Below are 16,036 nucleotides of genomic sequence, written 5' to 3'. Positions count from 1 at the left end.
AAAAAGAATACTGCTTGATGTTTCATACAGTGAGTATCAGTATGAAAACACCTCAATCTCTCTTGACACGCCCCAATTTCGAGGATAAAAACTGCCCATCAGCTGCTTGAAATTTGTAAAACAAAGACTAGACAACCAAACAAAAGCAACTTCTGCTTCATTTCCTATTACTGTGACAATAAATCGCAATTCGCAAACAATTCCAATTTCATGATGAGAATGTTGCCGTTCTCCAAGTGGATACGAACATAAGCAGTAGCCATTCTTCTCGCATGCTTGTCTGAATGAACTCAGTTCTCGGTTACGGATTTACGGTACCCTCTTTAGAAGATTCACACGTGCCGAATCAATACGTCTTGCGATTACAGCCAGGAGCAGCATCCAGGTATTCGTCAGGAAGCCACTTCACTCGCATATCAGAAGCCTTTGAGCTGGCCACTCAGTCCGGCTAACGCTATCCATTTCTCCAACGCTGTCGCAGACGACACAAACGCCGACTTGGAGGATTCAGCGTCAAGCTTGTTCACTGCAACGAGAGGATACATGGGACATTTCAGATTCATTTCAAGGTTTTACATTTAAGAATCATGCCGCCACAAAAAAACATGGATCCCTTGAAGCTGATTGTTCAAGTATGTTTCAGGAAATAAAAGTTCAGATAAAGATCTAGCAGTAGACCTACAGATCATACGGCAATTCATGTACCTGATGTAAACAGTGAGGCCAAGGAGGAGTTGAAGCTATCAACCATGCTTCTCTCCTCCGGGCTTGAGCTGAACTGTATGATAAACAGCGACCGAAACAGGTGAAGAAAATGTAGAGGTTGAGAAGAGAATGAAACAGCAATCTCCATTAAGAGAGAAGCAAATCAGGATCAGGATGGATGGGCTGAGTAACCTTGGAGAAAGCTGCATTGCTGTTCTGCACCCACTGGGTATCTGGGCTTGGACCCAGGAAACTGCTTGCGGCTGGGAGATCGTCCTTGTCAATGGCCTGCCCAACTTTGCTCAACTTGTAGATGAGGTCCTGCAAATACCCTGTGGTTTCTAGTCAAACTACAGCATTACTGCTACTGCAAAGATCCGGAGAATTGTTCTCTCTTTTTCAGGAACAAAAAGTTTAGTTCGACTTCATGAGACAAGGGCAAGTAGTCTCAGTGACAGACCAGTCTCGGTGCCTGAGGAGCTGATGACCCCTTGCTTCTGCAGCCGCTTCTTCCTGTCCTCCTTCACGCGCTCCAGCAGCTCGATGTCTTCGTCGGCCTCAAGAACCATGGCCCGCGCGGGGCGGTCGGCGGCGAGCGGGGAGAACGAGGCCGCGAGGGCGGCGAGCACGCACGACGCCAGGCCGCTCCGCCGGCCGACGACGACGGCCTCACGCCGGTCCTGGCCTCCGCCGCCGCTGCTGACGCCTCTGAGCGACACGGCTTTCTTGGTCCTGTTTGCTGCCGCAGGAGGGAGCTGCTGCACCGGCAACTCCTGCGCCGCCGCCGCCTTCGACGCCGCGCCACATCCGGCGAGCGACCATGCCTCGGTAGCAATGGCCACCATTGGCGATCGTGTCAAGAGAACCTCTTCTTGTTCTCCCCCAGGAAGCAGCAGCAGCAAGAGGAAGAGGAAAGGAAGAAGCAGGTACTAGAGGTTGGGGACAGAACACGAAGGAAACATGCAACGCTGGCCCAATGGAAGAGTGCCCTTATCCTCGCTATCTTCCTTCGGCCGTCACAACCACACATGAGTTAGCTTGGTTACTTGGTTAGTCTTGTGGTAAGCACTGAACAGAGGAACAGGCTCTTGCCAGTTGCCCGCGGCACAACATAATCGAACTGAACACCTCCAGAAAAAAAAAGCAGTAAACTAATTACTGTCACATCCATGACCATGAACAATCTCCTTCCTTTCACAAAGATTACTAGATATTAGTAACTGATAATGTGAATTTGAATATGGTCACTATGATTTACATTCAATGTGTACAATCCAACATTCCAACCTGTGTTCTTAGGTGCTGATGAATTATGCACAAACACGCTAGCCTTGTAATATTGCTAGGCAGCACCTAAGGAAAATTAAAAATGAAACAAAAAGGAGATAACAGGGTCAAACAAGAGGCATGTCACCAGAACCAGCTCCTGCGGCTGTCGACAGCCTTGACTGTGGTGGCTACAAGAGGCATATGGCCATACATGGCAGCAAATGTGTTGAGGCATCTGGATCTCTGCAAACCATGGCCCTTCAAACTGCTGATGCCGCTCGATCCAATCTCAAATATCCTTCCTGTCGTAATAACAAGGGCACGAATGTGAGCAAGAGGCTCCTGAGTCCTGATGAGACCAATAACAGGCAGGATAGCATATGAGCCATCTCAGTATGCACATGTCCTCTTATGTTTCTGTGGCTAGCTACTTTGTGTTTCTATATTGATGCCAAACCAATCCTTTTCGGTTTCTTTCAACAGATTATTATGCAAAGTTCTTCCCAGTTCAAGTAACACTATGAGTAACGGCCGAGCAGAAAGACTCCAGTGAAAGTTTCAGACAAGTTACAGCAACTTGCTGCTTTACCAGTCCACGCTAGAAGGCTAGGTGGTTCAGGAAATTATTAAACTGAAAGTGGTTTGATCCATTGTTAGGTTTCAACACAGCCAGGTAACGACCCATGTGGCCAAACGACATAAAAATTGCATAGCTCTCCTAGTTGTAAGTGCAAGAGCATGGAAGGTTATGATCCCTATCACCCTATGCGTCTAAACAAGGGACAAGGTCCCAAGCTGCAGGGGCAAACAAAAAGACGAACACAGACTATCTATAGATATTTTGACTATTGGTGCTATCAGAAGTCGTCATGCTGCCATTGAGTGAAACCCATACCCAAAACATGAAATTTCTCGATGCAGCAAGTGAACTAATTGAACTAAATTAGTGTGTATGAGTTTCTCAAAATAGGACAGATGATGCGCAAGAACTTCACTTATCCAGAAGGGTGCTCACTCACCTTGTACCCATATTGGTGGAGCTCCAGTATGATTTGCAATAAGAAAAGACATTGCAATATCCTCACAATTCCTGCCAAGTGTTAGCGTACCAAAAAGATTAGATCCATTGAGTAGTACATAATCCAATCATAGACAACACCATAATGTAGCTGAAAGCAATTTTTTTATCAAAAATGATGAAGCTGTAAGATAGGAAGTGCACCTATTTTCAGTCACATATTTGCGAATTGACGGTAGCATTCTGTTTGTATACAGATCCAAGTACTGCCTGTGGAAGAAACTCGCTTTGGAAAGAACCATGCTGTATGTCCCTGTCCACCAAACTGACCACCAGCTTCCATATCGGTATTCCTTTGTACTGCCTCTCTGCACAAGCAACAGCTCCAAATAAGAAATTCAACATACTCCTACTCCTAATTTTGAATGCAAAATTCAAATATATTTAATTATGCGTGAAACAAAAAAAATCAATTTCGAATGTAGAGCACTCCTACTCCCAATGACCCAATCCAATCAAACAAATCCAGTATGATTGTTACGAATTGCATGATTATTACCGGGTCAGCAAGCCAGTGCATCCGGGGCACAAAGCCCACCATGGCAGATGGCGCGCTCTGCCACACGTCGAAGGCGAAGCGCAGCGTGGAGCACGGGACGATGAGGTCGTCGTCGACGGAGAAGACGGCGTCCGTGGGGAGCCCCCGGATGGGCCTGAACCTGTTGTTGAGGCTGTCGGCCTCGTTGATCTCGAACCGCACGGTGCCGCGGCGGGTGCCGTTGATGAGGACGCCCCGGCGCAGGCGCTCCGGCGGCGGCCGCGGCTCGCTCCACACGACGTGGACGGCCTCGACGCCCGCGCAGGCGGCGTAGTGCGCGACGGACCTCTGCAGGAGCGCGTGGCGCCGCCACGTGTTGATCACCACCGAGAAGCCGCTGCGGGCAGCCGCGTTGGAGGGCGTGAGTGGCAAGCGTGGGGAGCAGCAGGGGAATGGTCGGCGGTCGGGAATGGACGCTTACCGCGGCGAGGCGCCGGGGCCGGCGGCGGCGGGGACGGGGCTTTGGCGGTCCAGCGTGAGCGCGACCGCGAGCGTGGTGGCCGCCGCGGCGACGGCGAGGAGGCAGAGGGCAAGGCATGCCGGGGAGAATCTCCCGGCGGCGGGAGTGTGGCGGCGGCCGCGCCCCGGGCCGAGGCCGATGCCGCCGTGGCCGTGCCTCCTGTCCGCCGCCGCCTGAAGCTGGAGCAGCAACTTGGTCATCCGGGGCATGGGCTAACACACCTCGCACGCAGCAACTGATTCGAGGTGGCGGCGCGCGGCGAGCGTGGCGTCCCCGGATTGGGTCCGTCCGGTGCGGTGCGGGGGTGGCGCGGCTAGCTACGGGTCTCGGCCTTCGGGTTCGAGTGGGAGTCCGTACGCGGGTACGAGCCGCTATAACGAGGACGAGGTGGTGGGTGGGGATCGTGAGATCTCTCGCGGTGGCCCTCTCTGCTTCTGGAAGTGGAGGTGGAGGTGGAGGTTGGCGGCGGGCAGCGAGAAGGCACCAGCCAAGCAAGGGGCTGCCTTTTGAATGGAACCGGGGGAGAGGAAAAGAAACCTCAGTCTTTATCTTGGCGCGGTGCTCCGGCCGGCCCGGTGGCGGATGCGCGGTGGTGCTCCACTGCTCCGGCCCGGTGGCGACTGGGAAGCCGACTAGCCAGCCCGGTGGCGACTGGGAAGCCGACAAATTTTCTGACAATCATTAACGTTCAAATGCAGTCCAAATTTGTCTAACGTTCAAATGCAGTCCAAATTTGTCTTTTTTGTAACTGTTAGAGTAAGATGAATTTGATCATGAAATTTTATATGCAGATGGGGTAGACCGAGATGTACATTCATGATTTTTTTCAGAATTTTTTGAAGATCTTTTTAGTTTGCTTTCACGGTGCTTTCACCAATTCGGTGATTGCACCGGATATGCCTCCAGCCCGCCTGGGGCTGGAGCGTGGCTGCTGGATGGGAGGTACCGTACGGGCAGTGAGCTGCAGCCTGCAGATGTTTCTTTGGAACGGTGACAGGTACTGAACAGTCTCCGATGGACACGGTAAAGATTGCTGCGTCTTGGACGGGGCCTGCCTCTGACGATCACCACGAAGTCGCCCTCTCTTCTGAGCTTCACACATTTGGTGCCAATCGGATTCATACGGGGAGTCTTTAGATTGGGCACTTGACTTTGGCATGCATCTTAATTCAGACCGAACAATCTCTGAAATACATTTTTATCATGGTTTCTATGATTTCACATGTATTTTACAATTTAACGGATGATTTAACTTATTTTTCCAAAAAGATTCATTAAAAATCCTCCCTGAAATCTTTTCTCACCCACCCTTTTTATTTTATTTTAAATAAAAAGTTGGAGCGCTGCCATATCATTTAAGGAGAAGCAGTTTAAAGTTATTACATAAAAACTAGAACTCTAAGATAATTAAATCGGTGTGATTAGCATCGCTCACTCGGTCTCTGACAAGCGAGCCCGGTGTGATTAGCATCTTTCCGATTTCTCATCCACATATCGATGTGTCTTGTATTTTTTTTTTTGCGTAAATGGCATACAGATCAAGAATATGTGATCCTATTAATTTGCATGTGTAGACTAAATGAAAAGATAATTGATTTTTTTCCAAGACGAACCATAAGATCACTTATCGTCAGACAACTGTTGTCCTCCCTTTATTTTTATACATAGTAAGGCTAAAATAGTGAATTTTGTTCTTAGGTAATTTTTAGAATTACCTGAGAACATATTATTAATGAGATCGGATAATGTATTTTTGTTATAGAATGAATTAATATGACAGTATGAGCACGCAGGGCGGCGTCAGGCACATATTATTAACGGAAGGTATAGATTGTCAAGAGATATAGCGACTGTCAAGAGAAGAGATGCTTATGATTGAGAGCACTGGCAGCTCGCTCTATGACTTTGAGCAACATGACCAAAAGTTTAGCTGAACCACCATCATTTGACACTCTACTTTTGCAATGGCAACCGCCGCCAAAAGCGGAAGAAAATTTTAGTTTGTTTTATTTAAGGGGGGAAAAAAAGGCGCCTTGGTCCTTGGTAGTGGGCGAAAGCAGCGGGCACACGGTTACAGTTGCTAAGGTAAGGCCAACTCTCTATGCCCGGTCCTGTCCTGCGGCCTGTGGCCTGTGGGTCTGAAAGCCTAGTCCAGATTCTAGAAGGACTGCAAGTCTTGAACCAATGGCTGGGTCTCTGGACTCTGAATGACACTGTAGTAGATGAGAAACCGTTCGGCTGCTTGTGTGCTGGAGGGGCTGCAGGAGAGGCATCCCTGCAGCCGCCAGCAGGCAGCTGGCTGGGTTTACACGACCATTATTTCTAGAAACATTGGCTGGCAGCTGGCTGGCCAGCCAGCTCCAGCCATCGCCAGCCGCGGCCGCCTGTTTCCACTCAGCTCAACTGTTTCTCTGGTGACCGGCGCCATGGCATCCCGTGCCAAGCAGAACCTATTCAGCCGGCCGAGCGGCTGGGAATCAGCCAGCAGCCTGCTGGATTCAGTGCAACCGAACAAGCTGAGCATTCCTGACTCGAAATATCCCACAACAATCACTGTCCAAAGCAAGACAAGGTTTCGGGACACCGGCCGTCTGGAAGCCAGGACTCTCCATCTCATCATCAATGACGAAGCGCAATTTCCCCGCAGCAGCCCATCTCCTCACTCTACGGCGACACGCCGGTGAACTGTCATCACTTGCTGGTAGTAGCAGTCTTCCGTTTCTCCAGAACGCCGTGCTATCAACAGGACCCCTAGAGCCTGTTGACTCGGATGGCTGCCATCAAGACTTCAAGAGAGACAGCAACTGCGCAGCCCCAGCGGGATGGCGCTGCCTGCCATCTTCAAGGTTTTCCTTGAGACCCACCTGGCCACCTCCAACCTCATTGCAGAAACAGAGCAGCTGCCACGCTCAACAACTACTATAAACAGTTTGTCAACCCCAATGCAGAAACAGAACACGGTTCCATCCAACAGAGCAGCAGCAACATAGAAGTTGAACCGTATCTGGCAGCGTGTGCTGTGTCTGGAGTCGGTGTTCTTTTCGTTGTTGAGTGTGTACTAACAGCTTAAATGCTGGATTTGTATTGTAAGACCTGGACTGTAGATGTTCGTCTTGAATTTTCAAGGGTGTAACTTTTTCTTAATCTAAAAAAATAGTAACACGGAGGCAGCAGGGCCTGCGGAACGACGCGCGGAGGCCTCGAACAAGGTCTGCTTGGCCGGGAACGCAGCGCCGGCTCGTGGTTTTCAAGGATCATAGGGCGAGCCAGACACTATAAGCTTTTTTAGGTCCTCCATAATATTGTAATGATTTGGAAAAAAAAAGTCTCGAAGTGAATGAATAGAAATCGATCTTCCAGAGCTGCAGTGTATAGATGAATGGACAACGAAACTATCAAATATGCTTGAAACCCACATCACATAAAATAACATTATTTTTAGTTTTTCTCTTCTCAGATCTGAAACAAATTGGCGATGAGAGCTGACAAGAACAATAAAATATTTTTTAATAGAATTGGCACTGGCACAAATTCTTACCCCACTCCACATTTTCTTGGCATCACTTGAAACGAGCATCGCCTTTGTGTAGAGTAATACCTCAATCCTCTCTTTTCTTTTTTCCACTCAAGCCTCACATTATGGAGGGTCTTAGGCTATCTATTTTTCATTTAAGACGGTAATTAAAAGAAATATAGAAATTCTAACAATATAAGTAATTCATGCGAAAGTTTGGAAGATCTACACGTCTGGCAACGTGCCTGATTGCATGCTCGTATACTTCGAGTTGGACCAAGTATTACTATCTACTACATACCAGATCTTAGGCCCCACTACTCTATGGACCCTGAGTCGTCACCCTGGCTGTCCTCCCCTCTAAGGCCAGTCTCAGCGGAGTGTCATAGTAGTGTCATGAGCATTAAATTTGCTGATTTAACAAAGTTTTTATAAAAAGAGAGGATAGAAAGTGTCATGAAATATGAGAGGAATGTTATAATTTTAATAAATATATCGATAACACTCCTACTAATACTGGTTTAAACCGGCCTCACGGGAACGCAGGGCGAGGCCTCGTCGCCGTCTAGCGGCCAGCGCCGTCACCCGCGGCATGCTCGGCCTCGCGAGCTTGGCTACGTGGCTTCGAAGACGGCGAACAGCTCGCGCCTCCGGATCCTGGTCGCGGCTGCGGGAGACGCAGATCAGCGGGAGGCCGCGGCTTTCGCACCCCTGATTTGAATCGTGTGCAATATTCCGGTGATTTATCGCGATCCAAATTAGAGGTGCACCCGCCAATAATCGCACAAGTCAAGGCTCCTTGACTTGTGCGATGCATTTGCTACGGTTGGAAATACGGACAGCTTCAGAAGTTCAGACTACTGTTCTGACAGAAGTTCAGAAGTTCGATTTCGCTTCCGCGATGTTCATCAGTGTTGCTCTCCGCTCTTGCGGCGACAAATTTCTTCAAATTAATACTAGTACCTTCGCAAGTTTGCTGCTGTCAATGCTCCCGCTCTGCAAGTGAAGGCTGAACCTAAATTTTCCGAGGGCTAGAATGGAGTATATCGTTGTAGTAGCACCTTGCATCAGTTCAGGTAAAAGCTAAAAACTTATACATTGCTCCGTCATTGTTACGGTTTTGTATCAACTTTAAAAAGGTGTTGCTAAACTACACATAGTAACTTCTTGAACTTGAACCTGAACTGAAGCCTGAATCTGAACTTTCTGCAGGCTGGAATAGCATGTGGAGTTTTCTGTATACTAGCACCTTGCTTTAGTTACGGTTCTCTCATTGCTACGGTTTGTATCAACTTTAAAAGATACCGCTAAACAACCAATAGTAGGTTCTTAGACCGAACTACTGAAAGCTTTAGAGCATAGTATAGTTTGTGTAACAATACACTACTGGACCTGCCCCTTCTCTTATCTTCAGAATCCTTCTGAAAACACGTTTTGCCTCAATGTCCACCAATCAGGCTGAATGATTTTGTCGTTTGTAACTGCAATTATAATGAGCTGTTTAGTATGGATGAGGATCAATCTGCCACTCTAATAAGCAACAACTCGGCCAGCTGAGTCACATTTCAGCCAGCCCTCAATCAAAATACGGAGGAATTGCTCTGTTTTGTAGCCGAGATGAGTATAGCAGAAGCGACAACAGAGCAGCGCAGCAGGTATAAGCAGAAACACAGAGTAGCTGGCAGGAAGTTACTGCTCTTGTTGTCTGGTCTGGATAAACTGGATGTACTGAGGTCATATTTAGTTTCCAAAAAAATTTTAACGGTACCTATCACATCGAATCTACAGAAACATGTATGGAGCGTTAAATGCAGTTAAAAAATAACGAATTATACAATTTAACAATAAACGACGAGATGAATCTTTTAAACCTAATTAGCTCATAATTAGACATTAAGTGCCAAATAACAATGAAAATGCTACAATACCAAAACCCAAAAATTTTCACAAACTAAACAAGGTCTGAAATATGAAAGCATCACATTTATGACATGAAACCATGGATGCAGCATGATTGTCTAGTGGAAAGCCATACCATACAAATACATAAAGCTGGCCAACGGGCAGTGAGCACAGATCAAACCGTTATTGACACTAAGTTTGGCATACATCGACACATGTATGCAGAATAAGTAACCACGCACTCCGACACAAAGTCGATACATACATACATACATACATACATACAAACACACATACATATAGAGTTTAACTCTTGCGCACGCGCACCTAACAGAAACACACAATCACACAATCGTCTTACATCCCACGACCACATAAAAGCACAAACCGTGGCAGGTACTGATGATGAATGGATGGAACGAGAATCACCTCGATCGAGCCCAGCCTCAGGCCTTCCAGCAGAAGGGGGGAACCTTGCAGCATCGTCGTCCGTTTCTGTTTACTCCCCCATTGTTTGACTCTGATTTCTTCCTGCGTTATAGGGTTTGGAAACAAAATCACGTCTTTTGTTCTTCAGTGTATCGATGACTTCTTGCAGCCCATTAGAATCAATGTCACCATTGAACTCCCTCAGTTGTGGAAGTTTGTCCATTCCACAAATAGACTCTATGCTGGTTTGTGATATAACAATCTTCTTGAGATTAAGAGAGGCTCCATCGTCAAAGGTGATTTTGGTCAGCTTGGAGCTATCACTCTGCTTGTAAGTGCCCTCAACATGAAAGTAACTGAGATTTAGGAATTCATTCTTCTTAAAGGTTAGGCTACCATCGGTGCATCCAATGTCTCGGAGCTTGAGCCAACCTAACATTTTCAGCTTGGCGAGGACGTCCCAGTCGTCCTCAATCAACAAGGTGTTATTTAGAGTTACCTTGTTGAGTTGCTCCAGCTTCACATCGGCATTTGGTGGATTGGCACCTCTGGCCAACAAAGGAAGAAGTCGTTCAGTTCGTGCGGTTCCACTAATGCTTAAACTCTTTAGATGCTTTGGAGGTTCAAATTTTTTCTCGCTGCCACTGTGTTTGTCTGCGAGATCAATAATGAATGATGCAACTGATCGGAGGCACTCCCGCAGATCATGCAGCTCGCTTTTGGTTGTGTGAAGAAGAGTAATTGATAGAGATTGAAGGCACTCCTGCAGGTTACTGATCACCTCAAGCAAACTATTAAGATGAGTCTCCTTGTCTTCGATAACCACACCAAACTTCCGCAGCTGCCATAAGCTCCCAATGTCTTTCAAATCTTCACCATTATCTCGTGCCTTAACATTGGAAAGTACCTCCATGTTTTCCATTTTTCCAATCTTGTCAGGAATCCAGGCACTGGAGAAATCCTCAGCCCCCACATTACTGTTGGTGATAGTTCCTTTGTCACCAGCAAGAAGACGCCTCAGCTTAAGAAGCACGATGCGTTTTGTTGCAGACGCATGCAACTTTGTCTGCCGGATATCCAATACCTCAAGCTCATGGAGCTTGTTTATTTCCTTAGGCAGCTTGGTGATATCTGTTCCCCTTAGGCTCAGGTACTTGAGCAATAATAACTTGTTGCATACGACCTTGAGGTAGCGTGGGTTTTTGTCGAAGATGCGGCAACCATCGAGATCTAGCACCTTGAGCGTAGACAGTTGAGATTTTTCAGACTTCATCAGTTGCTTAAAGAAATTGTCGATAGTATCCGAACCACGGAGACGGAGATCATTGAAAATGGAGAAGTGACGAGCCAAGTGATGTGACAGGCGTGTCTCCACAATGTGTTGACTCTTGGCGACCTTGGTAATGAACTGATGAACTTGAACACCGACTCTGCAGCTCTTGGCCTTCCCCGTTAAACCAGTATCATCAGGATAAACAAGGTACTGGTCAATGAGCATATCAAAACATCTATTGGCTTCACGCACAGAAGTAGGCCAGTCTTCCTTTGTTATCAGCCCTTCTACAACCCACCGTCCTATCAAGGTTGATCGCCTGATCTTGATTTCTGAAGGGAAGATAGCTAGGTACAATAAGCAGGACCTGGATTCTTTAGGTAGATCGTTGTAAGCGAACTTTAACATCTGCATAGCAACACTAGCCGACGATTTTGGTGAAGCCTTCAGGCTGCTGTGCAACTTGCGCAGTTCTCCATTGCTCATCATAGGGTTAGAGTACAAAGCATGAGCAAAGATCTCCATCCAGAACTTCTCATCATATGGCTGACATTGTACCAAGATATCGCGAAAAATTAGGGGATTGTAGTTGTCCTCCTCCTCCTTGTGCTGGCTGGCAAGCTGGAGCACCTTATCATAGTATTGTCCAACATCAGAATAGTCTATAGGCTCCTGAGGTGACTGTGACTCCCGTGGTGGATAGCAATAGCTGTAACTTTTACCTAATAGATAGTTCCTCTCTTCATTCGTTGCGCGGGTCATCACCATTACGCCAGCGATGCAACCAACCAGGTTCAAGGCAGCAATGGTCTCCTCCCATTGGATCACAGGTTGGTGGTGGAATTTTTTCATGAGAATCAGGGTCTCATCATCGTTGAAATGATATTTAATCTTGTCAACAATGAAATGATATGTAATCTTGTCAACCATCCATCTGATCAACAGCTGATGTATAACCCGCCGCTGGATTTCTTTTAGCTTCATCTTGGTTTCTTCCTTGATTTTTTTACCCCTATCAATATCATCACCGCGTATTCCTTCCGGTTGTTCCTTAAGAGGTCTGTATTCCTGCTGCTGCTCCTGTCGGATTTCTAATTTAACCTTGTCAATGATTTCTCTTATCTGATCATCGCCCAATGAAGTGCTAGTACCGATGGTGGTGGCCTTTGCGGCTTGCTTTGTCGTCGCTGATATTGCTTGGTCCTTGGCTTGATCGTCCTTGGAGCGCTTCGGGAACACACTCTTCAGAATGTCTGCATATTTGCTCTCATCGAGTGTAATTGATGGCGGCTGCTCTGTGCCACCCCTCTCCGTATGCTGTTTAAGCATCGTAACTGTCTGGTTGAAGATGTCGCCGCCGCCCTTTGATTGGTCTTGTTTACTCGCAGCGGCACCTGACTTGTGCTCGAGTTGACACAGAGCGTGCCGGAGTACATCGAAGCTTTGGATTCCCAGCGCGTCGCCGCCATACTGCTTCATATGATCCAGCTCCTGCTCCAGTTCCTCCCACTTAGTTTGTTCAATAGCGGACTTGATTTCCTCAAACTGTTCCTCAACCTTCATAAGTCTCACTGTTGTCATGATTTCAAGTTTCACATTTAGTTTTCCCGAGTTGATATTATTTTTCACCGTTTGTTGTCTTGTTCTTCTCGACCTGCCTTCAGAACTCTCCACTTCGGATTGACCTCCTGCTGATGTGCCTTCCTGCCTCTGGAGCTTGTGTAGTACGTCGTAGAGGATGTCGAAGGGTTTCAGAAGCCCGGTGAAGCCGAAAATTTCCCTGATTTTGGTTATGTCGACCACCAGGATGCGCTTGAAATGGGCACTCGCGACGTCAAGAACATCCTTCTCAAGTTTTTTAGGAGCCATAATGGCGACAGACATGGTTTTGTTCTTGTCTTTTTTAGCGTCCTGCATCCAGTCGTCAAGCTTCCCCCTGAAGTAGTCATCCAGAGAGCGAGCCTCCAAAACGGCTCTACGGGCGCCATGAACGGCCTCCTCTGATGACGACACCGCTTGCTCGGCTTCGTCGTCGACGTCGTCGAACGGGACAGGGGCAGGGGCAGTGAACGGCGGCGACCCAGACCCAGCCGCTGAAATCGACAGCCCCATCAGCGCCTTGGCCGGGACCTCCACCCCGTACCTCTGGCGCCGCTCGCCAATGTCGCGCGCCTGGTCCTTGAGCTCACGCAGCCGGATTGCCGCGTCGTGCTGCGCGGCTATCTTCCTCACGAACCAGGGAAGCCACCAGATGTAGCGCCGGAGGCCGTCCCGGGCGCGGTGGATGTCGGAGTCGCCGTAGTACCGGTAGGTGGTGATGCAGTTGTTGCAGTCCTGCGCCAGGAGCCGGACCTGGTTCATCCAAGCGCGGACCTGCTCGTCGTGCTCGCCGCCGGGAGGCGCCGTCCTCCCGAGGTGAGCCAGGAAGCTCTTCATGCTCTCCATCTCCTGCTTGATGAACTGCACGTCGCCCCGGACACTGCTCAGCAGCAGCGTCTCGTCGCGGATGATGCCCAGCAGCGTTGTCACGGCGCCGGATGTGAGCTCCGCCATCGCTACCCGGCCCTTGCTTGCTCACCTTTCTCGCTCGGCTACCTAGCTAGATTGGGCAGTGGCAGGCTAACAAGAGTGCCTAGTTAACAACGGCCATCAATGATTACTCATTCCTCCTGGGTCCTGCTCCCTTCCTGCCTAGTCTTGGCTTTTTTTTTTTTTAGGGATGTCTACTTTTCACACCTAGCTTCCTGCACATTCCGTCAGAAAACCGGTTCTTGGGATGTTCCAAAATTTTTTATTATTTATCATATTAAAAACATTTATAAAAATATAGAACGAATATAAGACATACTCTTTAAAAATTAAAAGTATACTTATATTTTGAAACGGAGCACTACACTGGTTCTGTTTGGATACACTAGTTGAGTTAGAGATAAGAGTTAGTTTCTAACTTATGACTAACCCTGAACTAACACTAATCAAGCAGGTGTTTGGATGTAAAGGTTAGATTGACAATAAATACACTTTTCCAATCATTTGGCTCTTTTAAATCCTCTTTCCAGCTGGATCTGGTATGGCCAGCTCTGGTGCGGCGCTTGGAGAGGCCGGTGGCTCTAGGAGGTGCCGAGGGGCGCTTGGAGGGGCGGCGGCGCTCGGAGGTGACGGCGGCACTCGGAGGGGTCGCGACACTTGGAGGTCGTGGCGGCGCTCGGAGGGGCCCGAGGCGCTTGGAAGGGTGGTGGTGCTCGGAGGGGCCGGCGGCAATTGGAGGGACGACGACGCTTGAAGGGGCTGGCAGCGCTTGGAGGGGCAGTAGCGCTCGGAGGGGCCGGCGGCGACTGAGGAATGTGGAGTACTCTATTCTGCTTGTGATGAGTGAATTGTCAACCGTGCGGTGTGATCGTACGCTTGGTCTTTGATTGCAGGTACACGAGCGTCGAGTGTCGACGGAGAGCTGCCGTGGAGGTGCTGTGGCCGATGGACCGTGCGGTGGGCGGCGGTGAAGGGCAGCCGGGACCGGAGCTCTGGCCGGGCGGCAGCTGTGGCGTCCACTCCTGGAACGGAAGGCGGGTTTCTTGGTTTACGCCACAAAACCAAGCAGTCGGTCTCGGGACTGGCGGAGGAACGGGCGTCGACGGCGTCTAGGGCCTCGCTGCGGCGCGAGGAGGTGACGGGCGTCGGACGGCGTCTAGGGCCATCAGAAGGCCGAGGCGGGAACGGCATATAGGGCCACGGTGTGGAGGCGGAAATCTTCCCGCGCGTGGAATTTTGGTGGTTTTCTCAAAAACCGGCCACCTACCCGGATTTCGCGGACCCCCCAAAACCGCGAACCGGATCTTCATCGACATGGCGGCATCGCGGACAAGGCTTCGAGTCGAAGAAAGAAACTCCGTCGTCGGATGAGATCGTGTATATATTTCCGGTTTTGCTGCTACTGGCGTTTTAGTCTCTAGTTGAGTCTAGGGGTATTTTGGACCCCTGCGTGGCACCACAAATACCCTCCCCACCCCTCTCTCTCTCCTGGTGCGCCAGCCAAAACAGACGCCCAGGCAGCACGCCACCTCTCCCTGGTGCCCCCTCTCTCCCTCTCATCTCTTCCTCCCTCTCCTCTCTAGAGATTAGAGGTATGGATTTTTGAAGACTTTGTACTGAGATTGTGTGGGAAAGGAGGCCCAATCCTCCTTGTGCCCTCCGGGGTTTTGAATTCGTGTCAATCTCGTATGTTTTGTTCTTTGTTTTGGACGAATTTCGATTTTCCTTGGTCGATTCTTGAGCACGAGATCGTGATGGTTCTTTGAGCTCTTTGAAGTGATTCTAATCCCTCTTGCCTAGTGCAAAACCCCTAGGAATCACGAGCTCTTTAGGACCGAAGTTCTTGTGCCTTTCGCGTTCTAGAGAAACCCCCGGTTTTGCTCGGGAATTCTTCGATTCCTCCCAAACCATGGAGTGATTTGTCGATTCCTTCCGTGGACATGTTCACAAGTCCTTTGTGATCATGCCTACAAAATTTGGTAAGGTTTGGACTTGATTTGTTCCCTCGAACTTCAAGTTTTTGACAAGGCGCGGGCTGGAAAAAGTTTCTGGACTCTGTTCTTCCTAGCACCGGATGAACCGACGCTTTGAAGTTCTAAGCGTCGGATCAACCGATGAGTAGGTCGTTCTGTGTTAGGGATTTTGGCGTTTGGCTCGTTATACCGACGCTTAGAACTTGTTGCGCGTCGGTTTAACCGGTGTCAAGTGTTCTTGCCCAGGCCACTCTGCCACCTCTCTGGACAACTACACCGGTGCTTCTCCATTGCACCGGTGCTCCACCGTCGGTTTAACCGGTACGTGGTTTTCTGTTGTGGGGTTCTCTCGGATGAACTGCACCG

The 16,036-nt window shown here is 48.8% G+C and overlaps 2 protein-coding genes across 5 annotated transcripts; both read right to left on the bottom strand.

Moving 5' to 3' along the window:
* Window positions 1–8: 8 nt before the first annotated feature.
* LOC120668736 (glycosylinositol phosphorylceramide mannosyl transferase 1-like) lies at window positions 9–4,686 on the bottom strand. 4 transcript variants are annotated; one of them, XM_039948509.1, is made up of 7 exons: window positions 4,012–4,686; window positions 3,552–3,927; window positions 3,197–3,360; window positions 2,994–3,064; window positions 1,166–2,323; window positions 706–1,037; window positions 9–526 (listed from the first exon to the last, which is right to left on the bottom strand). In XM_039948509.1, exons 1-5 carry the CDS (start codon window positions 4,257–4,259, stop codon window positions 2,235–2,237), a joined length of 948 nt encoding a protein of 315 aa, XP_039804443.1. In that variant the 5' UTR covers window positions 4,260–4,686; the 3' UTR covers window positions 9–526; window positions 706–1,037; window positions 1,166–2,234. The 4 variants fall into 4 exon arrangements, with proteins under 4 accessions (XP_039804443.1, XP_039804441.1, XP_039804442.1 ...); XM_039948507.1 differs by having other exon boundaries at window positions 77–526; window positions 1,166–2,276; window positions 4,012–4,682; XM_039948508.1 differs by having other exon boundaries at window positions 77–526; window positions 898–1,026; window positions 1,166–2,276; window positions 4,012–4,682.
* Window positions 4,687–9,586: 4,900 nt separating this feature from the next.
* LOC120668734 lies at window positions 9,587–13,826 on the bottom strand. The gene has a single exon (XM_039948502.1). It carries the CDS (start codon window positions 13,719–13,721, stop codon window positions 9,966–9,968), a length of 3,756 nt encoding a protein of 1,251 aa, XP_039804436.1. The 5' UTR covers window positions 13,722–13,826; the 3' UTR covers window positions 9,587–9,965.
* Window positions 13,827–16,036: the final 2,210 nt, after the last annotated feature.

This window comes from Panicum virgatum, chromosome 4N, assembly GCF_016808335.1.
Source record: "Panicum virgatum strain AP13 chromosome 4N, P.virgatum_v5, whole genome shotgun sequence".
Classification (NCBI taxonomy): Eukaryota; Viridiplantae; Streptophyta; class Magnoliopsida; order Poales; family Poaceae; genus Panicum; species Panicum virgatum.
The sequence above is the reverse complement of the archived record's forward strand: the minus strand, read 5'-3'. Positions and strand labels throughout refer to the sequence as shown.

Coding starts and splice junctions, on each gene's coding strand:
- LOC120668736 (XM_039948507.1), bottom strand. CDS start 4,259: ATGCCCCGGATGACCAAGTTGCTGCTCCAGCTTCAGGCGGCGGCGGAC. Junction 3,928..4,011: donor GGCCCCGGCGCCTCGCCGCG/GTAAGCGTCCAT, acceptor GGCTGCCCGCAG/CGGCTTCTCGGTGGTGATCA. Junction 3,065..3,196: donor AAATATGTGACTGAAAATAG/GTGCACTTCCTA, acceptor AACACTTGGCAG/GAATTGTGAGGATATTGCAA.
- LOC120668734 (XM_039948502.1), bottom strand. CDS start 13,721: ATGGCGGAGCTCACATCCGGCGCCGTGACAACGCTGCTGGGCATCATC.